General features: G+C 45.0%; 1 protein-coding gene across 3 annotated transcripts in view; it reads right to left on the minus strand.

Moving 5' to 3' along the window:
• Window positions 1-12,482, minus strand: part of DPYSL2 (dihydropyrimidinase like 2) — a 56,456-nt gene extending 43,974 nt beyond the window's left edge. Inside the window, exons 1-2 of one of the 3 annotated variants that reach the window (XM_076359048.1) lie at window positions 12,271-12,482; window positions 10,978-11,347 (exon numbers count right to left, since the gene is read on the minus strand). In XM_076359048.1, coding sequence (XP_076215163.1) covers window positions 10,978-11,328 — 351 coding nt within the window. In that variant the 5' untranslated portion in view covers window positions 11,329-11,347; window positions 12,271-12,482. Of the gene's footprint in view, window positions 366-10,977; window positions 11,348-11,683; window positions 11,699-12,270 lie in introns of those variants that run through there. The other 2 variants (XM_076359050.1, XM_076359051.1) reach the window with 2 other exon arrangements.
• Between the last annotated feature and the right edge of the window lie 9,446 nt (window positions 12,483-21,928).

The raw sequence follows: 21,928 nt of genomic DNA on the forward strand, positions 1-21,928 counted from the left end.
CGTGATCCGTGGAATATTTTTCTTCCCCTGATAAGACATCTCGGGAGATCACTCCCCGATTTATTTATTCAATAATTAATTTTTTTTTTTTTTTATGGGGGGGGAGAAGCGGGGCGGCTGCTCTATCGCTATTGTCTCCCGTGCAGCAACCGCTCCCCGACCTCCCCTCCACCGGAAAAAAAAAAAAAAAAAAAAAAAATAGAATAAAGATAAATCCCCCAAGCCCCAATCAATGCGATCACAAGGAAGGGGAGCGGGGGGTCCGCCGGGGAGGGCGCGGCGCGGCGGGGGAGGCGAGCCCTGCTCTCCGCAATGGCAGGAAGGGGAGAAGCAGCCACCCCTGCGCGTCTCCCTTTCTTCCCTCTGCCCGGAGCCCAGCCCAGCCCAGCCCAGCCCAGCCTAGCCTAGCCCAGCCCAGCCGAGCCCAGCCCAGCCCAGCCCCGGCCGCGCAGGGAGGGGGGCGAGCGCCGCCGGCAACAACAAGCGGCGGCGGAGCGGGGCTGCAGCGGCGCATGCGCCGCCAGCCGCTCCCTTCCCTCTCCCCGGCGGCGGGCCGCGCAGCTCGGGGCGCCATTGGCTGAGCGCCTGGCGGGGATGCAAACGACAGGCGGCCGCCGTGCAATGGGGAGGGGAGGAGGGGCCGATATGCAAAGTGGCGCAACGGAGACGTCAGCGCGGGCGCGGGGCCGCCGCGCGCTGCGGGCGGCGGCGGGTCCTGCAGCGCGGGGGGGGGGGGTGTGGTGAACCGGGCGCCGGCCCCGGCCCGCTGCGCCCGCCCGGCCCCGCCGCCGCCCCCGAGCCGCCGCCCCTTCCCCCGCCCCGCTGCGAAGCCGGGCGGGGGTGGGAGGGGGTACGCGGCGGCCGCGGATGCGGGGCGCTGCGAAACGACACACAGGCGCACGCACACACACACCCCGGGGGCTGCGGACACCCTTCCCTTCTACCCCCGCCGGGGCTGCGAGCCCAGCGGGAGGAGAGGAGGCTGCCCGGGGAGCCGGTGCGCCGTAAAACGCGCTGCCCTCCATCTTCTTTGTCCCACCCCGCCCTTCTTGGCGCTGCCGGAGCAGAGAGCTGGTCGGGAGCATTAGCAAATTGGGGGGGCCGGGGGGGGGGAATAATGTTGAAGCCACTCCCGGCCCTTTGATTTCCCAGCATGTCAGCCATGCTTTCTAAATGCCTCCTCCCACACCTCCTCGTCCAGAAAACACAGCCCAAATTCAAGTCCCCCCTCCTGTGGTCACTAACCTGAAGCTTTAGTGCCAGGGAAATCTGGGATCAGAGCTACGCATACAGGCATGGTGGTCCTCTCCAGTCACTCTGGCCATCTCTTACTAATCCAGTGTTGCAAACTCCGCATTCAATGTTTCAGTCACGCCTGGAGTCTTAAATTTCTCAGTCCCTGAACTCCATAAGCTGATACTTCAAGGAAAGAAACGCATTAAATGGCATAAATATTTCCTCGTTATTTGCAGTGCACTTGCCCCAGTGCAATGAAGAGAGATGGGATTCGTGGCCAGAGTGTGGGATAACCATTCAAAATACATCTGTTTACACCAGTTCCTCTTAACATCAGTTGCTCTCGAGGAAGGTACAAGACACCTTTTGGAGAACTCATAAACGGCACAAATCCACTTCTGCTTGAAGGTTATAACAGACAATTAATGACCGACAAAGACTTACCTTCTTCCCTCAATCATGGGTGAATTTCAAGTCACAAAAAGCAAACTGCAAGCTTCTCCTATCACAAAATGTAGTGATCTTTACGTACCCAAATAGTTCCGTGCAACACACTGTGCACAGCCCGTAAGAAATTAAAACCTTCAGTATACTACTCCAGTAAATCATTATAAAGGCAACATCTGTTCAAACAGATGACTATCAGCACCTTTTATGTACATTAGTTCACAGGAGGCTGTAAGGAAAAGAGTAAAAGAGCTTTTCCTGGGTATAGGTAGGGCATCAGGCAACATTTAAGTAGCTAATATGGCCATCAGTTAATATCCAATTAGTAGTAAATGAAAAAGTGGTTCACGACAGTAGCAAAATGATTAATTTGTTAGCCTGTAGGGTTTTATTTTGTTTTAATGATTAGAATAGACAATACTAAATGAGTTATCCTGCCCCTCTCTGATCTGTGCTGGAAGAAGTTTTGAAACCTCAGCATATTTTTGCTCAGAACATGGAAGAAAGCATCTACATCAGATTTCTAAATTTAGACAGCGCAACTGTTCCTTTTTTCTCTTTAATGCTAGCTTTCCTCCTCAATTTTATATCTGAGCGGTTTCTTGCCTTTGCTTGCCAGGTAAAAGAGCGTCTCCAGCTATCAAAGAGGAAGCAAACATTGCCTAAGGGTTTGAGAGGTAGCATCAAGGCCCTTGGGGAGCTGGTCTGAGATGTGCCAAGTCCAGCTACCATTTCAAGATCCTGCCCTGGCAGCAGCAACATGATTACAGAGGGACGACCACAAACACGGGCACAGGAAAGCGTACATCTCCAGCACTGACTCGCCTCCCTGACCTTGGGCAGGTCATTTCCCCACGTTATGCTAAAAGTTGTGGAACGGCAGTACTGGTAGAAGAAATAGAAGTGCCTTTAAGGGGATAATGTCATCACCACGCTAATATGTCTAAAGCTATTCTCATCTGCTCAAAGATAGCTATTTAAAATACTTTTTTTAAAAGGCAATCCTTACTGCACATGGGCCTAATTCAGAACAGCAGCTCTTGAACTTCGAATACATTCCATAACTTGAATCCAATAGTGACTAGGTTCAGAAAGTAATAACGAATCTTCAGATGAGACTTAGCTTTTCCTTCCCATCACCATGTTGCAAGAACCTAAGTAGTACAGAATAAAATAAATTAAGAGATTAAAGGGCTGAAAAACACGGTCGTTCAATATTCAACATCTACACAGCACCAAATTTTAAAAACTTCCATATGATTTAGCGTATACCCAAAGGACCAGAACTGAGCTCCCAGGCGTATCTTCTAGCTCCATTACACCAATTGCCAACATGGCCCAATTTTCTTTCCTTTTAGCAATGAGCTAAAAGGTTGCCAAAATAAATAATTAAAAAATTATTAATGTAGTTGCAAACTGGCTTATTTAGCCTTGCTAAACAAAGGCAAGGAATGGATATTATCTGTGGTATAAACACACACGAGGGGAGGTGATCAGGAGGGAAGGAGAAGAGCTATTGAAGTTAAAGGACAATGTTGGGATGAGAACAAGTGGGGGGGAACAGAGTCAGAAAATACTGAGACGTACACCTGCTTTTTTTTTTTTTCTTTTTTTTCTTTTTTACAAAAGCTGGTTCATTCCCCTGGTAAAGCTATAGTTTATGTATAAATTCCCCCTGTAAGTTAAATGAAGGAAGAGAACTACTTATGAAATGTCAGGGGCAGGAGTCAGGTCCTAGGTTAAAAGAGGAGAGTTGAACCCGCTTCTTAAATCCTTGCAGGTTTGTATCCAGTCCAGCTGTCATACAGTGGTGCGGTTACCTGCCAAGGTATTGTGGGAAGTGATGGGATTTTTAGATAATGTTGGTGCACTTTGTCTTCCATGGGTCTATTAATGCACACGGCAGGCTAAGCAGGCTAAAATTAGAAGGTGCTACAGAGAACAAGCACTGCCAAATCTTTCTTGCCAAACGTTAACGAAGGAAAGTGATGAAGGATGGCTGGCCAGCCCAACCCAGCTCCCTGACTGCAGCCACTACGACAGGACCAGCAAGGTTGCTGCAGCCAAGTCACATCAGTGGTAGAGGAACAGCAAAAGAACATAAATATCTTCAATTGCGCTACATCAGCACTTCTGAGGGCCCTGACAACATGCCCCAAATGGCAGAACAGGGGAGGAAATGCACAGAACTGAGCATTACACCCACGTTTGCACTGCCAGCCTCTACCCCGGCCACATACAGAGCTGTGCTCTGCACTGGCCGAGTGTCCCTGGCCCCTCCTTAGGCTTAGGGTAGTTGGGGGTTATATTGGCCAGTGGGTACACAAGGTTGCCGTCAGCCACTTCTGCACAGATATCAGCTGGTGTAGGACATCTTGTGCAGGCTCTTTGCAGCAGAAACACATTTCATGTTAAAGGAACGTCTACGTCTAAATTTGTCTTCTGGAAAGGTCTAGAGGGAAAATGGCACAAGAATATGAGAATCTCTGTACAGCGATAATCTATGCTAAAATAAATCATCACAGGCATCAGTGGAACTCAATTTACATCAGCTCTGAATCTTAACTTTACAGATTCTGTGGACTACCATAATGCACTTAGCAAGGAATTTTATTCCCACTGTGGAGATGGTTGGGAAAAAACTATTAAAAGAGTCTCTTTCTCTGTGGAATTTTAATGTAATTGCAACAAACCCCACAGAATTTCTGCAACACCCGATTGCTTTTACTCCTACAGAATTCTTAGAGGTTTATCCACAAGGACATTTTGCTATGAAATTATAAAACCTGCAAATGGAAATATACATTTTAAAATGTAATGAAAAGAGGGATCAGAGATGGATTTAAAGCATCCTGGAAGTATCTGAAATTCTAGCACTACAGCATCCACAAGCTCTAGATTTCCCTTTAGGTTTGTTAGATGCTAATAATCCCCACTCCCTATTGGGGAATCACCCCCTGCCAAAGTCAGCGAGGCTCTTGTTATCGCAATCAGAGGCAGCAGGACTAGGCCAAAAGAGCTTTCATGAGTTCACCGATCAGGCCCTAATTTTCTGTCATGATTCTGCCCGTGCCAATTGCTGCATCAGCTCCGAGTCTCAGTGACTTGAAAGGAGTTTCCCATGGATCCAACCTTCTGCATCTTATGAAGTGTTGGGAGGATTAAATACAGGCTGATACGTGGCAGAAGGAGTACATCTGTCCTTCCCAAAAGGTGATGAAGGAACTGTCCATTATTAATCATTATAAATTAAATTAAAGAGGGGAATTATACTTGCCAATGGACATCTTTGGTTTGTTTTATTATCTTACAGGAGAAAATTAAGTGTCATGCTATGGAAATGACCATAGAGGTCAAACATGAGGAGGTAAAAATCATACAACTTCTCAGAGAAATAGCCTAATTTTTTTGAATACAGACTGAGGTTGTGAGGGAGGAGATTCACTTTCTAGCCACACAAACAGGTCGATAAAAATGTACATTTGATCTTCAAATGAAAATTAACCTTCCAATTGATTTTGTTTCCTTCAAAATCCCAGGAAACCTTGAGAAGGTTCAGAAATAACCTTCTAAGATGACTGTTACTTTTATAGTGTGCTTCTTAGAGGAAATGTCCCAAGCATTTCAGGTGCACTACAATCTTAATTGTCCTTAAACAAGCCCGAGCCACTGCTCCACAGTTAATTTACTATCACGTTGTTATTGGGAAAGAGACAGCCCTCTTCAGGGCTCTAGGCAGGGATCACTCTGTCATGGGTAGCACAATACATAGCAAAAATGCGGTCTTCTCTCTAAACAGCTTACAAGCCTACACTTGAGCTGTGACCTTTACTATATACTATAGTTAACTACAGCATTTCTGGAACAAAGACATGGGACATTTGGGCATCCTTGTCATTGCTCCTCCCTTTCCTCCAGTGGAGAGAGTTTAGCATCTCCAGGCCCATGGGAACCATGGGTAGGGTCTAAGAAATGGCTATTTTCACAGTGATTGGCACCATTTCTTAACATTATAATCCCTTCTCCTTCCCACAAAACCTACAGGGCAAAGCATCAGGCTCTCAGCAACTGCTGTCATTACTTGTGTCAGCCAGCTTTGCCTACCTCTGATGTACAGGACAATCATTACTCCAGACAATGAGAAAATGAAATTCTGACCTCTATTCTCCCATGCTGAGATTCACTCCAGATCTCTAGGAGGTGACCAAAGAACAGGACATTGTGCTTCTGTGTGAATCTTACAGTAAAGAGGTTTGTTTTTGGTAGATTTCCTACAGCTCTGCTCCCAGATGCTGTCCCTTTTTAGGGTAAGAGAGTTCATGCAGAACACGCACATCAACTTCATGTGAGCTTTGCTGCCTACATCATTTCCCAACTTTATAACACCACCACAGAAGATAGACTCAGATTTCATGTGCCACAAGACACACAAGTGATACGGGGAGTTAGACACAGTCCTGCAGGTAAAAAATTTCAGGCAGACCTAAACAACTGCTCAGCACCTACTAAAACCAGATGGCTCATGTCAAATGATGGCCACAGCACTGGCATAAGGGTGGCATGCAAAGCTGCCAGTCTCATTGTGCCAGGTACTGTATCTATCCCCTGGGATAAAGCCTGCATCGCATGGTGCTGCTGAAAGACCAGACCTCTGAATTGGCTCAGCTCCAAACTGGGTGGGGAGATCCAGCCCCAGGTGTTTAAGTTTTCCCTCCAGTCTTTAGCCCAAATAATAAGTTGGCCCTGTATCAAAGCCCCTTGCACATTTCTGCATGAGAGAGAGTGGTATTGGTAAATTCCTGACGTAACACTAATAGACCACTCCACAAGATGCCCACTGGATGGACATCACATTCCAGCTATGCAGATTGATGGCTTTGAGAGGGATCTAAGAAGTTAAGAGGCATTTGGCATTTGTGCTTATCATTGTTAGTTTCTCTATGGGTTTATTTTTCAGTAGTCAGACAAACTATTATGATCCATTGGAAGAACATGCAAGTCGTCCTCCTGTATGATTATTTTGCAAGCAATGATTGTTGAAACAAGGCTAGAAAAATTACAGGCATCATAACAAATTAAACTCAGAACTGCATTTCCAACTGTCTGGAACAGCTGCTTTTTTTTACGCAACAGTTCCATTAATGTTCCAGAGTCTATGATTATTTGAGCTCTCAACAATGTCCTGTTATTCATTATTTCTCTCCAGGAATGAACAACCATGATCTTGAGAGCTTTGAGGTTTTAGCAAGAAGTCCAGTCATGTCAAAAGCTTCATGAAACTGTGTTTTGCAAGTGATTAGTCTCCTGTCAATTCTAAAATAAAAATATTTTCCTAGTCTCTGTTTATTCATTATTGTTACTTTTATCACAGTAGGACAGAGCTTTGTTGTTTTAAACCAGTAGTTTACACCCAGTGCTCTGCACTTCCCAAAGGTCCATGAACTGTTTCTAAGGGCTGCAAAAAAAGGTATATAAAGGTGACTGTTTGTTGCACAGGGGAACCACCTGAATCACTAGAGTAACGACAAGATGGCAATGGGAACTTTAGCTAGCAAGTTAAGAAGAAACCTGGGATCCCAGGGCTTGTACTTTTGTTGAAATGTCTTAGCACCTACTCAGGCTCTCTATGCAAACTAGATTAAAGCAAGCCACAGGCTTGCTGATCCCTCTTGCAATCAAACCTTGCTTTTCCCTATAGATGTTCCCTAAAAGACCGTCTCTGTCCTGAAGTATCTCAACAGATGAGGAAGACAGAAGGAATACCAATTATACACGCGGGAAATCTGGGAAATACACACAGAGAAATGACCCAGGTCAAGCAAGCAATGGCCAGGGTTTTTCAAAACCCAGATGAATGCATGTGTCTCAAGACTGTTCATTTAAGGAATAGATGACTAATGCCCTGGGAAGCCATTTTATCAGTCCCCCTGCTCTGAGACGAGGTAGCTTGCAGCTTCTGCACTGACTACTACAAAGCAGTGCTATGAATAAATTCCACAGGTCCCTGCCCTGATGCTATCTGAATACCAAATCCCACTGTAGGAAATGGGCTTGCACATGCACAGCAATTCATGAAAGCCAGACCAAGTGTTTATTGTCTCATTCAAGAAATCCTGGGTTTGAACATGACATTCTTGTTAGACTGCAGTGATGGCCCAGCTGAGGTCAGGGCCCCAAAGCACTAAGCAGAGCTCAGACATTGAACAAGTAGCTGCAGGACCAGGCATTAACAGTCTAAACAGGGAAGATGACAAAGTTTAAGATGGGAGATAGAAGCACAGTTAATTCTCCAAGGCCTGACAGCTGGGAAGTAGCAGAGCTTGCCTCAGATCTGCTGAGTTGCAGACCTGTTGAATAGATCACGCTGCCTCCAGAGGCCTAACTGTAAAGAGCTGCTTAAACTAAGATAGAGAGCCTTCCTGGTGCCTCTAGAGATGATCTTAACCCTGAATTATGAGGCAGCATGGCCCAGAGGCAATAAAGCGAGGCCATGATAGATGCCTGTAGAATACCCTAGACAGGATAGACACAAAGAGATTTGATTACCCTTATATTTGCCTGCAGAACAATATATTGCAATTTAATGTGGAATAATTACATTCCTTTTTTTATCCTCTGGACAGTTAAGACCTCAGAAAAATGAAAAATAGCTTGTCCATCTTGCTTTGTTAATTATTTCAGTGGAGATTAATACAAGATCTTTCTATACAGTGACAGAAAGGATGACTGTTTTAAACCCACTTTGGATCCAATCACTGGCTAAAATACTTGCACCTATCTCCATTGCCTCCAGTTGATCGGCACCCATTCCCATCAGCTCACGATATGGTCCTTTGGTTGCTGAAACAGAGCATGGACCATCCTGTACATTGATTATTACATGTATTGACAAAAACTGCAACTATTGTCAGCCTCAAGCTAAAGAAAAAGAAGCAGGAAGATTTCTAGCCTATTGTGAAATAATTTATGCAAGATATAAATTCAAGATCCTATAAATTAGCATACTGTTCCTTTCCACTATAATTTAGATTCCTATCACATGGAAATAGGGTACAGTCTATCCAAGGAGAACCTATTTCAGATGTGTTATTAAATGCTTAAGACAGAAGTTTGAAAATAATGGGCCAAATTCCATTGCAAAACTTCAGAAGACTTTTAACTCCTATCTGAAATTATTTTAATGCACTGTTTTCCTTTAATACCACTTCCTGCAACATTATTTTTCTTTACCTTTTTTTTTTAATATGTTGAGCTTTGACTATCATCATAAACACATTTCTATTAACTACATTGAAGTAAAGCCAGTTTTACCTGCTGAGGATCTAACCACTGATTCAAGCTATAGATGCAGTCAGCTGGAAAACCAAAGCTAAAATGCTTCTGCAATAAAGTGCCAATCCATAGCAAGACATTTATAATAAAAGACTGCACTTACCCAAATGCTCACAGCCCCTCACAACGTAATCCATTGGCATCAGTGTTACGTAAAGCTAATGAGAAACAACTCAAATGTTTTGCACTATCACATTATTTCATACCCTCAGTTAACATTTATACTACAATCTTTAAAAATAGAACCAAAAAACACACTTTTTAAAAAAATGTGATTAATATTCTCTATGGACTTCTGATTTTTCACCATGTTATACTTACAGTTTTTTATTATACTGGTACCCTTCAATCACAAAATAATTCATCTTTTCAGAATTAATGTATCACCCGTTTATATTTATGTCCCGCAGGATATCACCGCATCAAATTGTCCAAAATTAGTCCTGAAAATGTCCTGAATTACAAAACCTTTGACTCCTCAAGCTGAAAAGGTGTATGCCCTTTACTCTTGAGATGCACCTTGGTTAGTCCAACAAGACTAATTAATCACAGAAAGTTACTCAATTAGTAGGCACTTCAACATGGTCAAATCAAACCATAGACATCTGTAGTGGCAAACTGTTGTTTGCCAAATCAGGTTTGAAGCGGCATGGAGCATATCCCACTCCTAATTAAAGGTTGGTGCATAGTTCTTCCGACAATCAGGGCCTACCTTTGTGATCTCACTGTAAATGGCAGTTGTTCACGCATGCAAACATGGCTGGATGGAGCCCTTAGGTTACTGTAGTAGGAAGAAGTAGAGCAGGGTCTGATCTGGGGAGGATGAGCCCCCAGTAATACTCCTGGTAGTATTTCACATTTCTGAAAGCAGGAGAAAGTGGCAAACAAGCCCATATTATAAATTCCAGGTAGACTTCTGCCCTGTATATGCAATCCATACTACTAATAAAAATCAGGAGGCACATCCTAGAAACACTTTCCAGAAGAACGGACTGCTCCATAAACCCGCTGGGGGACTACTCACAGAAATTCTTTCCCAGTATGCTAGAAGTTTATCAGTTTGCTGGTTGGTGCTTCAATCATTTCCGCTCTTCCAGCCTATGCATAGAAGCCAGCATTGTCAGAGGAACTCACAGAGTATTTCATGGCTCAGATCTGAATAAAGCTTGCTTAAATCTATTTATCGAGGAAAACAAATGTGCATGGTCAGCTAGATCTGTGGGTTGAGTGGGTTTTGCCTCAGGAAGAGGATAGGCTTTACTACACCATGACACGTACCGAGAGTGAGAAAATAGCTTCAGGAGTCTTAAAAGACTGGGAGGAGTTCGGTCGGTTTCTAAGAGAACGCCACATTCCTGTGAAAGTCCCAGATCTTCCCGAGTCAAAAATTCCCACTGTAGCCAAAGGCCTTGATCAGAATTGCTATTGAAATACACCTCCCAGGGGTCACTCTGGTCTGTCCTTCCCTGGGAGGAGGGGCTAGGAGTTTCCCCTGGAAGAAGCCTGCAGGGATTTGGTCCCCGTAGGTGGAGGCTCATTGATGCTCTTTTGCTAACAATTGCATTTCTGTTCCCGTGAGCTGCATTCACTAGCTGGGTGGGGCATTTTGCTACCGTTGTACTAGGGGGAATCGCCTAAGAAACAAAAAAGTCGGTCTCTATCACCAAATAGGAAGGCAGGGCAGGGCAGAGAAAGGGAGGGTGTTTGTGGGTGCGGGGGCTCCTTTCTTCTTCTGCCCTCCTCCCTGTGCACATACACACACACCTGCAGAGAGCACACGGGTAACATTAGAGGTCTGGCAAGAAGGCTCTAGGAGAGATGCTGCTGCTTAGAGGAAGACATTGCCACATACATGCAAGTGACATAAAAGCAAGAAACTGCAGGGTGGAAAGGATACATCCCTTCCGCAGCCTATCGTGTGTTCAAGTTGCATCTCACACACACACACATATATGTACCCACCTTGTCATTCAGGTTCTGCAGCGCCTCCTTCCCAGTGGCACTCCTGATCTCCACCTTTCTCCCGAAATCAACAGATGGTTCCCCTCCCTTCCCGCTCTGCCTGGAATAGACGGACTGAGCATCCGGACCCAGGTGGGCAACATCCTTCTGCTTTGCCACGACTTTGTTAGATCCGCGGCCCACCGAGAGGGAGTCAAAGTCGATGGTCTTGTTCTCCAGGGAGCCTTCCACCGGGCAGAACATGCCACAGAATTTCTGCCGGGGCTTGGGACTGCCTGAGCCCAGGTTTTTGAAGAAGGCCGGCACTTCTTCTTCCTCGCCCTGCCGGCCAGACTGCTTCCTCTCAGCCATGGCTCGTGTGGTCTCCCTGCTAAGGGAAAATAATAACAGCGGTAACCAGGAGGATCCTTCACACACACACAAGCACACACACGAAAAGAGGAGAGAGGGAGGGGGGGAAAAAGAGAGAGATCGCTCTGGGTCCTAGAGATACGGCAACATCAATTGCAAAGGGCTGTGCCTGGCAGATCCCCTGCCCCCATCGGTACAATATAGCCTGTGGCTCGCTCTGTTTCTTTGATGCAGCGCAAAGTTAAGGGAAGGTTGGGGCAGATCCTGCTGCAATCAAGGGAGGAGGTTTCAAGTTCCCAGCATCCAGATGGGGAGGGAGGGAGAAGGAGAGAGGAAAAAAAAAAAAAATCCTCACTCTGCAGCAGAAACTGAGGACTGATCCGGAAGTGATGCGACTGGTGAATTGGCAAATGGACTCGATCAGGTTGGAGCAACAGCCCCCATCACACACACCCTTTCCCCCCTCCCCTTCCCCAGCGTGCTGCTATTGCTACAAGTTGCACAGAGGCTGATGGGGACTGAGCACCCCCCTCACCTCCGGCTGCTCTGGAGGCGTGTTCCCAAAGCAGGGGAGAAAGGATCTCTTCCTTCCTCCCACCACCCTTTCCCCTTCCTCCCCTAGCCCCGCAATGGTGGAGTCAGGGAGCGCTCCGGCAATCCTATTGTTCCCCACTTTTCTCAAAGCAGTGGAGCCGGAGGGCGGGGAGCAGATGAGATCGCGGTTGGGTTACTGGGGCTAGTGGGAGGCAAAATGCTGACTCATCTTTCTGGGTTTTGGGGCATCACTGGTGCCGTGACTCGGGTAGACCCTCTTCGGGGGGGGGGGGGGGGGGGGGAAGGGTTGATTGATGGCACTGGAGAGAGAATGAGAGAGACAGACAGATGGGAGAGGGGTGTGAGAACCGAAGGAGAGAGGAAAATGAGCCGTTAACCAGGACTTACCTCCAGGAGCCGAAATTAGTGACCTTGCTAGTCAATTAAGCCTCTGCAATGCCAGAAGCCCCCAGTCCCTCCCTGCGGGGGATCAGGGGAGGCAGCCAAAGGCGGCTCCGGCTGAATGCGGGTTTCTAGAGGAGGAGACAGAGCAGCAGCCCCTTGCCTCCCCGCTCTTGCCCATGCTGACAGCGTCCCTGCGCTGGGAGACGGAGGCAAGGCGGCAGAAGGCGAGAAAGCGGGGGCAGAGAAGGGGCAGGGGCAGAGGAGAAGGGGCAGGGGCAGAGGAGAAGGGGCGAGCGGGGGCCGGGCCGGGCCAGCCCCCCCCGGGCCGGGCCGGGCCGCCGGCGCTGTCCCTTCAGCACCACCCGCCGCCCGGCCCCGACAGCCGGCCCGGGGGGGGCTCAGAGCCACGTCCAGGCACTCGCACCCCACCCCTAGCCCCCTTTCCGCCACGCAGCGCCTTGCATGAGCTGCTGGGCTCTAACACACCCTCCTGCTCCTCGTGGCTGGTACAGCTGCATGTGTCAGGGACCCTTTTTTACTTATTCTCTCTGGTTTGTACCTAAATAAACTGCTCCGGCAGCTGACGATGCGGAGGGAGGGTTGCCTTAGTCATTTCCGAAGGGCTCGTTTCAGCAGAGTACACCGCATGGCTCTGCAAGTCCGGCTGAGGCTGTGTACGTGGGAGGAGAGACATTTTTATCACAGAGGTAAGTGGTGCAGCACACAATAGGTTTAGCTTGGCCGTCTTCACCTGATACATGTTATTAACACTGCCGATCTGGGTCCTTAAGGCTAATCCATATGCAATACCGCTCTGAACCAAACCCAATCACCAAGCTGTTTATTACTATGCATTATTCATTGATATGCATCTTTGCACATGCATACATTAAATGTTAATTTAGAGGCATCTGTGTCCAAATGGTTACCAAGCACCTTCATAAGATTCAGGCCAAAAAAACCCACCAAAAGCAAAAAATAAATAAATAATAATAAAAACCTCAGAGCCCTCTCTCCCTGCAAACCACACCCAAATCCATGCATTTTTACTAAAAGGTGGGGAAAAAACCAAAACCAAGGTCACACCCAAGTGAAGCCCTATAATAAATGCACAACACAGTGATAAAAGACTCCAGACTAAAAGGAAAGAAATAAGCCTGCAGCTTGGCCCTGAAGGACGAAGACAATGTGCTCTGGTAACTAATGAAGGAGGGAGAAATCCAAAGGCAGAGGCCCTCCAGGGGAAAAGCTCCACCTCCTTCCCCTTCTGGGACCATAAGAGTGGATCAGCCAGGGTTGTAGCCACACTGCTCTCAGGTGCTTTGTTGGGGGTTGGAGGCCAACATATGGTCTCTCAGGTACACTGAAGTCCTGTATTATTTAAGGTTTATAAATATTAATAGTCATAGCATTGCTGATCAGGCAGTCCACAGAAGCTGCAGAGAGTGCTGACAAAGGCTCCAGCAAGCTGAAAGCCTTGAAGCGATTGTGTTGACACGTTCTGCAGTTTGCCAAAATGTATGCAGTGGCTTTCAGGGATAGCCTTAAATAAAGCTCATTCATCACTTGGCACATCCTTGGAAGATGCTCAGATGGCCACGGACACGGGCCTTTGTGGAGGGATGGAAAGAGAATGATCTGCCAATAAGCTAGCCTAGAGGCTGTGAAGTGACTGAGACAAGAATGAAATCCTGCAGACAAGACTGCAACTTCCAAATGTTTCAGACCTGATAAAGGTCACTCCCAAAAGCTGAGGTTTCCTACCATACAGATCTGACTCTCTTTCCAACAAACCCTCAAAACATGGACAACAATCACATATCAAACAGCAATCTCCAAGTATTTCCCCTTTCCACACGCACTTGAGGACACACTCAGCAGTGTCTTCAGTCATTTTGTGTTCAGCTCCAGTTGTGCTCATGGGAAGTCTATCAAAGTCACCTTACCACAGGCTGATCTGTTGAGTCTCTGATTGGCCTCACATATCAAACCAAAGACGATTTCAATCACCCATGTGGAAACTCAGGCATTCCAAAAGAATCACTGAACTACTAAAAGGAATCCTCCTTTTGGCTGTATTCTCCTTTTTGGACATTTCACAGGGTGTTTGTACAGTACTCTCTCTGTCTTTATGGTCCTTTTATGGACACTGAAAAATACTGGGGTAATTTCAAAAGTTTTTATTCCAACCTGTGAAACTCAATTATCAGATCTTGAGAAATGTCCAGTTGTAGCAAATACTACTCATTCTTTTTGTTAGACTTGAACTGAAACTTTTTGATACACCTACATGAGTCCACAGCTTTATTCCCAGGATATTCTTTTCCTACAGGAAGAGTGCTATCATGAGTAAAGCTCAACCAGCCAGCGTACTGGGAACTCAGACCCCCAAAATCACTCTGACTTTGGGACCAGCCATAAAAATTTATTGTCTACATGAGTCCCATTGAGCCCCTATAATGTCTGACACACAGGTCTTGTTTAAGATCCCAGAATTCCCAGCCAGATATATGAGATTCCTTACCAACTTTGCTATCATAAAAAGAGTATAGGCTGATGCAACTTAACTTCAGTTTGAGTTTGTTTACAGCTAGTTAGCGTGGCACAACTCCTGAGTGGTAATATATTAAACCAGCAACTGGATATGCCCATGCTCTAAGCATGGAAATAACCAAATTTTCCTGAAAAAAAAAATCACCAGACGCTGATAATCCATGTGTACTTAATAATCCCATAGGGCATCTATTTTCACTCTGAACCACATAAATTACTTTGAAAATGACACTGACCCTCATCTGAATTTCATAAACCCAGCATCAGTAAGAAAATTTCCTCAGGTAACCGCTCATACTTAGCCCTATTGACAACAAAGGTGGAGAAACACTGAATAGTGACATAAACACAACCTGAGAAACAAATCAGGCCAGCTGGAGTTACACTGGTAGCCTGCAGTCTCCATGCAGCAGATTTTTTATTCCGATCCTGTAATGAGTATTAATTGGTTCTTGCAATATCACACTGATAGGTATACCTGTAGGATATATACTGTAGGATACCTGTAGGTATGCAGAGTAGAATAACTAACTTGAACACTTATTTGCAGATAAACTATTAGGCAATACATGAAAAATTAGTTAATTTTATCAGTTAATATTATCTACACACCATATAATAAAAGGAACAGAAGAGGGAAACTGAGTGGAATCACAACATCAGGTTTTCTTAACATCGTAACATTCTGGACACTTCTGGGCAAGTGACTTCTAGCAGTAATATCTCAACACTGCAAAAAAGTGAAGTGATTAATAGAGAGCTTGCACAGCCTGCCTGAAACTGCAGAGGAAAGCAGTGGCAGAACTGGCTTAATTTAAGATTCTTTTATGCTAGTGCACAAAAGCCCTAAGTGACATAAGTACTCCCTTCCTTAAGCACTGCAGTACCACATGACAAAAGACAATCCCTGCCTGGGGATTTGCCCTGGCAAAGACAAGAAAAAGGACCGCATGAAGAGCACGAGGATTTCACAAGGATCCTTTTGCAAAAAAGTTTTACAATGATGCAGAGGAGAAAATGTGAGCACAAAGATATGAAGTAGGCAGGCTCCTCATCAAACAAGTGGAGAATTAGGTCTCTTTACTTACATACTAATACTCCCTCCGTGCTACAGTGCTCTGGTATCTGTGGCCTGCCTAGAAAAACCCAGGAGCATAGGACTCCTTCACTAACCTGCACTGCATCAATGGCTGTAGTGATTTCTGATCTCCTATTCCATCTGGCCAAGACATGCCAATTTACTTATGCATAAAATGACGAATGGCGCTTTATTACATTTCATTGCCGTAGTTACTTACACGTGCAGGGTAAGGCTGAACAATCAAACTTGATTTGAATTAGAAACAGTGCAATATAAGCTCTATGTTGCTTTATTTGCCTACCATCCTTAGGTGAGACCATTGCTGCAAATCCAGAATGTTCTTCATTATTTAAAGATTAAGAACCCAGCCAGAAATTACAGCAGTATATTCTGCCATTAAATTGCCATTATTAAAATAAGTGACAGCAACTACTTCCAAATCTGGCACTCTTCCTATTGCAAATAATTAATTATTAATACTTCCAGTGGGTGCAAAATTTATCATGCCAGGCAGGATCCCATTGAAATCTGGATATTTGCAAAAGCAGAACTCCACAAAACCTACGTTCTCCAGTGAAAACGAGCAAAGAAAGAGACCGGTATGAGCCACCATGCCATCTTAAGGCACAGCCTATGGAACTCTGGCCTGGACCCCCCGTAGGACAGGGCCCCTAAGATCTAGCCAAGGCCAGGGTTTTCATGGCAACCAGGTATCTGGCAGGTAATCAAGAACATAACAAGCCCCTCTGCACAGGGGAGATTTACCTGTCCCTGGCTGCACAGGTACCATGCTCGATGCCTCCAACATCTGAAAAACAGCCCTAAGGAGCACAGGTCACAGCCTTACCAGAGAAAGCTGCAGCTATCCATACAAATGAATTAGGTCTATGTGCCAAAACATGGGCTTATGCTAGCTGAAGCACAGCTGACATTCACACTCAGGAGCAAATTCAAGTGAAATACTAGACGTTTTTAAGTCAATGTCAATCCTTCAATTAAGTTTCATTGGGTCACAATTTAACAATACAGTTTTGTCCTCAGAATTAAATCAGGTTGATACCGTGTTTTCAGCTGGGTCCACTGAGAGGAGATGCCATGGTGAAGTTAGCTAATTGCTTTTACTGAATGTAGAGGAAAATCTTCATGATGCCTGGGAGCATAGGGCTAAAAGCAGAGATCCAATGACCACTCTTATATACACTAGCAAGTGATTTTCAAAGAGAAGCTGAACAAAGCTTGAATATAAACCCACAACCAAATTTCAAGGATGCTCAGAGCAAGGACTTGGGATAGCCTGTGCTGACCTCTGCAACCATCATTGCTTACAAAATCATGCAGCCCTTAAAAATACCAACTTGTTGCATGTGCCACTGCAATAGCCTGTGAATTTCCCTGCCTGACCACAAGCTGGGAAAGCCATCTTTCCTCTCTCTGGTTGTTGCCTTACCTATTGCTGATCCCTGCATCTGACCCTGTAATTTTCATTTTCTAAGGTGCAGGCTCAGTATCAAGAGGTGGCAGTGAATAACTATATTTCCAGAATATTCCTTGAACATTAAGAATCAAACCAAATCCTAAAATGCTTCATTGGGTTGGAATTGTTCTGGCATAGCACAAAAACTCAAAGACCAAGTTGTCTACAGAGAAATCATTAACCAACTTCCCTTCGGGATATGATAATTGCTGGAGTGGTTGACAGCTTTTCTTGGCGTTGAGCACTCAAAGACGAGACACATTATTTCAGAAACATTAAAGACCAGAAGAAAGTCTTTTGATAAATGAGTAAAGTCCATTCAAATGCTGAAACAAAGTTCATTTATTTCCATGGTCTGCTTATCCTATGCCTCTCTTTTCCTTTACGGTTTTGTCCTCAGCAACCTCAACTAATGTAAACCAGCCCTGGTGAATTTCTGCCAATCAAGGTTTGTTGCCAGTGGGTTTTAGTCCATGAAAACAGATGGTTTGAAAGCCACATTGTGCCACCATGCCCACAGCCAACAGTACAAATATTTAGTCAATTAGAAGGGGATTTTCCAAAGGCACAAATGGAAATTAGGCACACAACTCCCACTGACTTCCAGAGGGAGTGGAGAGCCTCACTGCCTTCAAAATCCCTCCTTACCAATTCAGTCTTTATAAAATAAATGCATGTGAAAGGTACCAGCCTGCTCTGAAATCAGACATTTTTCAGCTATTCCCAGGATGATAATCATGGATAGAAGCAATAGGAATCTCTCTGAAGTGTTCAGTATTTAGGACAAAAGTTCCAGCAAAACCGCTGATTTCATTAAGGTCTGTAAATGTCCTGTGACACTTTGAAGCCTTGCAATAGGTTGTGTGGATTGATTACAGCTGAGGATTGAAGTATGCTTCTTCCAGACAGTGTCATTAAGAGAACTCACCCATCTAACCACAAAAAGGCATCATTAAATATTAACATTTCCTCTGAACACCTAAGAATATGACAGCTACTGGCTTACCACCATTAAAATCTGTATGGAACTGGGACTCAACAGGAAATAGCTATTGATTTGTGGACTGGAAATTATTTAAAATTTTGCCAGGATTTTCCCAAAAGGACCCAAAATGGACAATGACAATCTTTACTATTGCAACATTGCTTAAAATAGAGACCTTCCAAGACAGGGAGCTCCGGTCAAAAAGCAAAGAAGAAGAACGGGTGAATATTACTGTTTACGTCCTGTCACTGGGATCTCTTAGACTGCTCTCTATCTCTCCAGATAAGATCTTTCCATTGCAAGCATGCCAGAGCTGTGATCCACATGGCTTCACACACCTTCTAAGCACTTTGTTAATAAATAATGATGACAACAATAATAGTAAGGGTCATAAAGCATATCATGCTCTATGAACGATTCACTCATTTGACTTTGAGTGTTACAGCTCTCTGGTTTCCTTTAAGACAGGGCACAATAGCACTAAAAATAAAAGTCAGCAGTAAACTCAACATGAGAAGTATCCCAGACTCACGATAAACAACTACTTGGCTTAACATGCTGCTGTTGTATCGAAGATGCAGTCCAGCTTCACCTTCCCCTTCAACTGCTCTAGAATTGCTCTCTCCCATCCCTGCTATTTCATGGCAATTCCTGTAGCACTTCCCACTAAGTGGAACTGCTCCCCATTTATTGGAATGGAAACCACTTAACTCTACGGAATATCCTGGGACATCATCTGCTACATTGCACTCATAATATAGGATGATGGGCCATAATACAGGATGATGGGCTCAGAAAAAGCTTCCTCGGACACTGAAACCAGTTTTCTGCACTCACAGGCAGCGATGTAATCAACACTTGGATCAGAACTGTGCTTAGAATATTCATTACACATGCGTGCACACACGCACGTCCCATAAGCACAGAAATGTTTCCCCCATCCCTTACCAGAAACTCAAGACTTTTCACTGCAGAGATCCAAGCTACACAAGTTGAAAGAAAAGAGAGGGAGGGCACACCCAGGGTCCAGGTAAAGAAGGAATGCTGGATGCAAATGCCCAGGTGAGTTCAGAAGATGATGTTACCTGTGCTGATTGTTCTGTTTATCAGCATCACTGGATGAAAGCTCTGCCAGCTCATAGCACAAAAGCATCTTACCCTTAAGCTGCATTAAGCAGCTTCACCTCATGGGCTCTGTGTTTAGTGATGGCTTTAGAGCCTATTTTAAACACATCGCACCAGTCTGCACAGGTAGGCATTTAGAATACAGCTCTGAATACACTGTTAATCATGTTTACACACACGCAATGACTTACTTGGTGAACCCAAGGAGAGAGAAAGGGAAAGTGCCTTGATAAAGGTAAATAGACTGTCATGCTTTATTCTGCAATAAAAATGCCAACCAGAGACAATAATACAGAAGAAAGAATCACTACACTGGAAAGCTAATGAACATTATGGCTAAGCTGGGCCATCGTGCCAGGTTGATACCATTTCCAACTGCAGAAACAGGGAATAACCCTACTAAAGCAAAGAGATTTCCAAGTACTGCAACACTTTCAAGTGGAACAAATAGAACTAAAGTTTCCCAATATGCTCCATATTACTATTGCAGCATGTCATGTGCTATATAATATTATAAACATACACAAAAGATGCAGTCTTTTCCAAAGGTCTCAAGCAAAGTCTTTCTTGATGACCAGTGTTTCAAGGGACATGCTGAACTGGGATTCGGTTCAATGGCAGAAAGGAGAACGTGAAGGACAAATAGTTAAACAAAAATTTCATGCTGGAAATTACAAAGCAAAAAACAAATCAAATCATGAAGCCCCACGATTTGGAAAGCAAGAAAAAGAAAAACTTCGCTTTTCTTCCTTGTTTCTACAAAGGTTTCTCTTCTCTCCAGGTGCAATGTCTGGGAGAACCAATGCAAACTGCTAAGATGCACTGGTGTAGCTGAATTTAAAGTTAAGCTAAGAAGAAAAAGCTTCAAGCAGAAACCTGCACTGGGCTGTCTCTGTACTGCTCAGTTTCTTCATTTTGCTGACACAGCTTGAAAACCTCACCAGGCCATACTGCCCAGCAGGAGAGGGTTCAGTCACTTCTGAAGACGCCTTCAGCTAAGCACTCATACAAGGCACTGAAAATCATTTGTCATTTTTGAAGATCTCATCTCATTACATTTTAAATAGACAGGACAGACAAAGGCAGCATTATTAGCCTCACTGTACACATGGGAAATGAGGCATAGAAATTCAAATGACCCACCTAAAACCGCAGAAGCAGCCTGTCACATGGAGCAATAGCAAGACACTGGTCCAGGCTCTTGTTTGTCTGTACTCAGCCCTATTTGGGGATCCTCCTAGCTATCACCACTGCTCTGTTCACTCTGCCTCCATAGTTTTCAGCCCTTCTTTCCAGGCAGGGGCAGAAGCAGGCAAAAGCCAGGAATAACAGTAGCAGTAAGAAAGAAGCAATGCAAAAACCAGAACTCTCTGTGCTGTTCTGTAGAACCCATTAAGTCTGGGGGCGTTGCAGTTGCTGCTAACATGAACCAACATCCTCATGTTGCACTTATTTAATAAATCTAATCTTATTAAACTGCATTACAAGCTTTTATTTCATAAATCTGTGTGCCTCCCAGATCACCCAGAGAATTAACTCCTGAGTGGACTATGCCTTTCCTCCCCATAGCTTGCAGAAGGCACTCCTGACAAAACCATCATCCCTGCCGATTACATTGCTCCCAAGGACCAGAGCAGGCTCAGAGCGCTTTGCATGCATTACAGGCCAAAGCCCTAGATGCAGCTCATTGCTTTGCAGCTGCGACTGTCAGGATGGGAAACCCCAGCAAGCAGCAACGGGTTCCCTTGAATTAGGGAGGGAGGTGACAGCACGGAGGGTGCCCCGGTGAGGGGATGGGAGAGGCCCTTTGCATCTTGCTGCCATCTGTAGCGTACTAATCAGAGGGCTGCCAGCTGCTGCTTTTGAAAGGAACAGTAATGTGTCACCAGCACATGGAGACCCCTCATCCTCCTCTGCCAGGGTATCCCTGCACAGCCAGAGACATATGCCAGTGTCACACCCCACTTTCCCTGGGTAGGATGAGGAGTGACTCACAGGGCGATTGTTTCCCCCACCAGTGAAATGCATACTCTCTTTTAAACAGTAAGGGAGGATGGGAGCACCCAAGATGCTGCTTTAACATCCATATAAATTTGGTACTGGTCTTTCAAAAAGAGTAAAAGTGCATACCCTCCAACATGGGCTGTATATATGGAAATATTTGTTTAAAATCATCCAAAGAGCCTGTTGTAATTCAGTAAAAATGCAGGGTATTACTAACTCTTCCAGAAGAGCAGTACCAAGAGGTCAGGCTCTGTGTTACATTCGTGCAAAACAGCCTTTCCTCCCCCTTGTATGCTGGGATTTTGTTTTAATGATCTGAGGTCAACATGAAACAATTTGTTAAACAAACTTCAGTGAATCAAAATGTAAAATTTCAGACTGACCTGCCTTCCATCTGATATGAAACATCTCATTTGGGGGCTAAATAGTTTTTGTTAAG

Source organism: Aptenodytes patagonicus, chromosome 24, assembly GCF_965638725.1.
Source record: "Aptenodytes patagonicus chromosome 24, bAptPat1.pri.cur, whole genome shotgun sequence".
Lineage (NCBI taxonomy): Eukaryota > Metazoa > Chordata > Aves > Sphenisciformes > Spheniscidae > Aptenodytes > Aptenodytes patagonicus.